General features: G+C 35.1%; 1 protein-coding gene across 1 annotated transcript; it reads right to left on the reverse strand.

Moving 5' to 3' along the window:
- Positions 1-2670: 2670 nt before the first annotated feature.
- LOC149211956 (peroxidase 66-like) lies at positions 2671-6013 on the reverse strand. The gene is made up of 4 exons (XM_089390508.1): positions 5760-6013; positions 5072-5260; positions 4827-4989; positions 2671-3141 (listed from the first exon to the last, which is right to left on the reverse strand). The coding sequence occupies exons 1-4, from the start codon at positions 5997-5999 to the stop codon at positions 2735-2737; spliced, it is 999 nt and encodes a 332-aa protein (XP_089246634.1). The 5' UTR covers positions 6000-6013; the 3' UTR covers positions 2671-2734.
- Between the last annotated feature and the right edge of the window lie 1150 nt (positions 6014-7163).

Raw genomic sequence — 7163 nt, forward strand, 5'->3', positions numbered from 1 at the left:
GGGATTAAAACTCAGCAGAGAGGACAGCAGCAAGGATTTTGATCCTAGTTTGTACAAGAGTATTGTAGGCAGCCTTATGTATTTAACAGCTACTAGGCCTGACATTATGTATGCTGTTAGTTTAATTTCCAGATTCATGGAGAGGCCAAAGGAGGCACATTGGCAGGCAGCAAAAAGAATTTTGAGGTATGTCAAAGGTACCAAAATGTTTGGAATTTTATATAATGTCTCAGAACATTCAGATTTGGTTGGATACACAGATAGTGATTGGGCTGGAAGTGTAGATGATCGGAAAAGCACTTCCAGTTATGTTTTTCATATGGGTTCAGGAGCCATTTCATGGGCTTCTAAGAAGCAGTCCATTGTAGCATTGTCTACAGTAGAGGCTGAATATGTGGCAACTACAGCAGCAGCTTGTCAAGCAGTTTGGATGAGAAGAATGTTGAGGAGCTTAGGCCAAGAGCAGGCAAAAGCGACAGTGATTTTTTGTGACAATAGCTCAGCTATTGCATTGTCAAAGAATTCAGTGTTTCATAAGAGAACGAAACACATTGATACAAGGTTTCACTATATCAGAGAATTGGTGAACAATGGAGAAATTATCCTAGAACATTGTAGGACTCAAGAACAGGTAGCAGACATCTTGACAAAGCCATTGGATCAGAAAAGCTTTGAATTTTTGAGGAAGTGTCTGGGTATGACCGAATGCCCAGCAGTTGAAATTAAAGGGGAGTGTTGAATGTGTAATTTCAAACTGCGCAGCCGTACCATCGCCAGATACCATTTATGAAACCCGCCTGAAACATTTCGCACCAGCTTTCCGGCGAAGGAATAATCCGGCAATTGACTCCGATACGATGTGGTGGTGATGTGTGTCACTCGCCTGACATCAGCCAACGAAATTTTTCGGAGGCTAAAATTCTGCAGCAAAGTGCCTCCCGATATCTTTGTCCGCCGTTTGATCTGCTCCACATTTTGTCCTGATGATGAGTCTAGTTTCAGACTCGAAACGTCGACTACAAAACATGAACACTGTGGAAAATCCGAACTCCATTCAAAAATCACACCACAGTAATCTGCAAACTAAAATGGTTGATTAAACCTGCATACGGCGAACATTAAAAGCTTGGCGTGGAGTAAAATTTAAGTTTCTTTGACCATACTTTTTATTTATGAATTGTCATATGCGTAGGTAGATTTTTTATGCTTTTTTTACGGCACTTAATGTTTCCTTTATGCTGGAGGTATGGGCAAGTCAACTATGTTTTTTTTAAAAATCCTTTTGTATATGTTTTCGTGTGTGTGTTCATTTTTGTAGAGAGCGAGCCAAATGAAACGAGCTCGTGGGTTGTAATGTTTTTTGAGGGGCATTGTAAAACGAAGGTGCAGCAAAAGAAAACCATGTATTAATGCACAACAGTGCATAAAGAAAATGATGGAGCGCATGCCTATGTAAAAGAAGAGTTTTACACCAGTAAGTAAAAGGGATTTTTACAGCAGTCTATGTTAAATGTTTTCACAGCAGTGAATGTAAATGAGAATTTTACTCAGCACAGTAAATTCTCAGGAGGAGATAGAGTTTTGTTGGATGAATTTTTTTTGGTGAATCCCTCTCAGCAAAGAGGAAGAAATATGTATCAGGCTTTATATTTTAATGAATAGAAATGTTTTTATGGTGGTGAAATACTGTGTTCCTCAGTAATTTTTTTTTAAAGCTTCCCTGTGCACAAAAGATCCTGGAAAGGTAGAAACAGAGCATTGCCTCTGTGGAGTATTTTTGTGTTTTTGGGATTTTCTCAGAAAAATCCCCAACAATTATGAATGGTGAATTCATCTACGTTTCCTTCTTTCATAATATTGTTTTTCATATGACATTGTTTTTCATATGACATTGCCATGCAAGTATGAAATATTGTTTTTATATTTTTTAATAATTATCCACTATAAAATCACAAAACCTATTAACTCAATGGTCGGATCTACTTAATTAAACTTTACAACATTGTAAACATCCATGGCAAAGTCACAAAAACTTTAGCACATTGTAAGCCTCCATTGTAGAATCACCAAACCTATTAACTCAACGTTCAGATCCACTTAACTAAACTTTAGCACACAGTAAGCATCCATTACAAAATCACAAAACCTATTAACTCAAGGTTCAGATTTACTTAACTAGACTTAAGTAGCACATTCTGAGCATATGTTGTAAAATCACAAAACAAGTTCAAAACTCAAGAATTAGATCTACTTAACTATACTTAATACTACTCCGTATGCATCAATTGTAGAATCACAAAACAGGTTAACTTCAAAGTACCACAGTGTAAGATATTTGTCAAGTTCACCTAGAGATTTTAATTTGATGTGACTTGATTATTTTTATTTTACTACTTTAAGACATTATTTTGGAAGTGATTAAACTTTGATTTTTAATTAGATATTATTACAATTTAACTTATGTTTCGGCTTAGTCCTTGAATAATTTAATATATGAACAGTCAGGTGCGTGAATAGGTAAGCTGTCGTGGTCAGCGCAGAAGTGTCTGCGAAACTATTTTTATTATGCTCGTTGAATAGCTCGAGCAATAAACAATTTATTGATTACATATTTGTTTGAATCTCTGTGTCTTCTAACAGCAGAGAATATCCTCTCAGAACAATCGTGAACAGAATCTCTTGCATCATATAAAATGAAAATGTAGAGGAGCGTATAACCGCATAACAATCATGTTCAAGAATTCACTTTTCTGCAATTCAATCGCACTTCTCCCTCGCTGGTCATAACTCCAACACTTGCCAACTTCACCATTGAGGTTTCAAATGCTTTGAAGAATGCATTCTCATCCCTTGCGAATCTCTGCACCATCATCCTTGTTGGGTTCTCCAGAAACAGCGCCTGGTCGGAGCCAAACACTCCCTTTCCTTCCACTAAATGTTTGAAGTATGTGTTGTCAAACTGGGTGGCCGTGGAATCCAGAAAAGCCCCCGCGCTGCGATTGTTGTTAGGCTGAGGGCATACCGTGCGTAAGCTCTGTGCAAACTGCGGCTCCATGGTTGGATCCACCTTAAATGTGGCGTTGAAGTTATGAAGTCTGCTCTCAAAGGAAGAGCAGTGAGAGAAGCCCAACGTATGCCCACCTGTTCATGACAATACACAATTAAAATTCCATTAGAGATACAAGTTACACAACAGGGTTCCGATACTGTCATGGTTATATTCGATCTCATGACTTTCCAAAACAGGTTACAAAAAATTCTGAATTGTAAATATTGTTCATTCTTGAGTTTGAGTTTAGAGACACACTTTGCAAATACATCTCATCTGGTATATATATATATATGTATATGTGGAAACATTTCCAAATCAATCAAAACATGAAATTAATACAAATCCTTTAGTGTCATTGAAATGATCAGAATTCATTGACAATTCTGAGCAGATATATCCATTGATTGCGATTTTTTTTTAATATTTATAATTTCTAAAAATGACCGCAAATAATAAAATGGAAGATCCATAAAAGTTATTTTTGGCGAAAATTCATAATTACATAAATGATATAAAATAAAATGGATAACAAGATAGGAAGCATAAGTAGACACATGGTTTTTTAAATAAATGGGTTTTTGTTAAAAGTCACTGAGGTAGTTTTAAGTGTGATATCATATTTGATTATGGATATGGAAATTAAAAAGTTAAATTGTGATATTATATTTGATTATAAATATGGAAATTAATTTTTTTATTATTTTGTTTTAAACATTTGTTATATTATAGAATATGGAATAGAGTATTTAAGGGTTATTTTTATATGATGAGTTATTGTTATAATATATGGTTAGATTTATAAACATATTTATGTAGATGGATAGCTGGAAAGTTTTAAATTTTAAAAATTGAGTTTATTTTAATATAAGATTGAGTATAAAAAGTTTTTATGTTTTATTTTATTGGTTTTGGATTAATAGTAAATAAGTATATTGTTAAGATTTTTATTTATTTTTAAATAAGTCATTAACTCAAATTTCTTTTTTATAAACTTAAACAAAATGAATATAAATAACATAAAATTAAAAATTTCTTATTTTAAATAAAATATATATTCATACATTTAAGTATTTTTATATATTTTATTATATAAATGAGAGAAAAAACCTATTTTATTATACAAAATAAGAAAAAAATATTAAAAAAATAAAATAACTACACATTTTCATTCCAATGAATCATCTAATATATTTATGAGAGATTATTATTTTATATTTGATTTATTCATGTGAAATTATAAATATATAATAATAAATATTATTAATCTATCTTATATATATAAATTAGATTTTTATTATTAAATATAATTTTGATTTCTTTTTATTAAATAGTGTTATCTAACCCTATGTTCTATATAATTAATTTTCAAAGTGATAATATCAAAATGAAATATTTAGGATGAAATGCATATCCACATTTAAGGGAATTTAGGCCAAACAATTACTTATTACAGATTTACGATTTTTATAGGCTAAATAAATATATCAAGTAAAACTCACGGAGAGCCTCGAGACTTCAGAAGACTTACCCTTAAAACTAACCCTAAAACTTCAAAAAAAGGGGAGATTATTCCACTTACTAAAACAGCATAAGACTCGGTAAGACTTAACCCTTAAATCTAAGGAACTTTAAAAGAGAGATTATTCGACCGGCGGACGATGAGCATATTTCATACTTATTTCAAAGTGAATGCGTATCAGGAGTCCAGTCAGGTTTTTGAATGGAATGAGAATGAGATGACGAATAATAGCTTAGTAAAACGAGGTTCAAATACCTGACAATGCGACAAGATCACGGACAGAGAGTCCACGGAGGGCAAAGCTTTGAATGAGCTGAGAAACGTTGAAGGTGGGGGCTGGCAAATTCCTTGTATCATTTGCCTTCGATATGAGCCCGTCCTTTCGTCCCTTGAGAACGTCCCACTTTGGACCCCCTGTCTGTCAAATCAATATTTCAATTAATCATACATAGATTACATGTCTAGCCCTATCATCAAGAGTTACTGGGAGGAGATTATACCAGAACTACAACATCTCTAGCAGCGATTGCAAGAATGTCAGCGCACGAAACAGTTTGTGGGCAAACTGACTCGAGCTTCGCCTTGGCATCGTCTAGTACGTAGAAGGCGCGAAGTGAGACGTTGGGTGGTGCGTCTTTCTCTGCTTCATTGCTTCGAGTGGAGTCTAAGAGCACCGATGCATCGCACCCCTGCACTCATTTACGCCAAGTTACGCCAATGTCAATACCCAGCCGCCGCCATTTAGGTTAAAAAAGAAACCAAAACAAAACTAGAAAATCAACTAACATGCATTAATATTAATCTCCCATTAGTTGATGTTGCAAACAGATTACACAACATTGAGAATTTTATAATTCTAGTGATCACTTTAGTGCCCAGAATTATAGAATCCCACTATATATTCTAACATTAAACAGATTACACAACATTGAGAATTTTATAATTCTAGTGATCACTTTAGTGCCCAGAATTATAGAATCCCACTATATATTCTAACATTAATATACAAATGCTACGGATTATATTCTACTCTAATTCTAGGCCCTACGATAATCATGAATTTGATGAAGTACATTTGGGAGCCAAGCTAGCCCTAAATATGCTTGAAAACAGTGAAAACTTGTGGGTTCAGATGGGAGAGATGACTCTACACTGGTTAATTATGATATCAAAATATAATGGAAATACCCTAATGAAGCAGTCGTGGAAATGCATTCGTAGAATGCGAGCAGGGATCTTGGGGTCGAATTGGGTGGCGTTGCCTATGGTATCCCTTATCACAGTCTCTGCGCTTGGGCACGTCTGCTTGTAGTAATCCCTGCTTAGGCCTGTCAATGCATCGGCCTGAATTGATTCTGATCCGATGCAAATAGAAACAATTAGTAGCAACAGTACCCTCGAGGAGAACTCTGTAATTGTAAGAGCCATATTGAAGATGTAAAGCTCTGCTGCTAAGCCGAGTGAAGAAGTAGTGGTGTGTCTTTGTTGGAAGATATCATCCCGATATATATAAATAGGAAGAGAAGGAGAGTTATATGTTGATGAAGGAAGCTCGAAAACAGTTCTTCAAAGGCACTCATCATATATTTTCGTGGGGTTTGTCGGCGCCCGATGTTGGATATACGTGAAGGAAGAAGTAGTGGATGAATGCTCTTCAAGTCTCCGTTGGTCTGCCTCCCTCTACTAACATGGTGCTCCGCTCCCAAAACACCATATCTTCTGGAGGAGGCGCTAGGCGGGCCCGTTCGTCACCTTCCCTTTTGGTAACTTCAGATTCAGATGCTAAAAGTCTCCGAGATTAGCAGCGGAGAAGCTTGTTTCAAGGAAGGAAGATAATAACTGATTAGGGTCGCAATGGTACTCTTGTTCCTGATCCTTGGAAGTTTGACCTCTCTCACAGTTTGCAATGTGCATTACGCTTTCCTTCCGAGCCTATTAGCTCGTGTTCGTGGAATTCTAAAACCGTAGTCTAACTAGACTGCAAAAATTTGTTTCGGAAATTATGGAAGTTTAGACAAAATTTTGATAAAAACGGAGAGTTAACTAGCCTCTCATAGCGCATTAAATGCCCGGTTATATGCATACTCGATAACCCGATAACACACAATGATTATTTTTTATTTATCTAGTCACCGTGCGCTTGTGTTATGGGGTTATCCAGTATGCATATAATCGCTTGTGTTATGGGGTTATCCAGTATGCATATAATCGGGCATTTAATGCGGCTGGTTAGCTCTTGCGAAAAAATAAAAACCTGCAAAGATTTTTATAAATCTAAATTAAAGTAAAATATCTTATACTCTATTTTAAAATAGATAATATCTATTAATATTATTATATATATCTATATATCTATCTATCTATCTATCTATCTATATATATATATATATATTTTTTTTTTTCAAGAATTTGAACTAATAATTTATATAAGAAATGCATTAGCTTAAGGGTTGATTTAGTTGGTTGAGTTCTGGTTGCTAAGTACTTCTCTAGTTGGGAGGTCACTGAGTCAAATCTCTTGGATGCCTTTGGGGTTAGGCCTTGTGCGTTTGCGACAGGTCCCTTGAGGTTGATCTCCCAGGATTTTCCGTG

The sequence above is a fragment of the Pinus tabuliformis genome, chromosome 1_1, assembly GCF_031772625.1.
Source record: "Pinus tabuliformis cultivar Carrire ecotype Pingquan chromosome 1_1, CPIR1, whole genome shotgun sequence".
NCBI lineage: Eukaryota > Viridiplantae > Streptophyta > Pinopsida > Pinales > Pinaceae > Pinus > Pinus tabuliformis.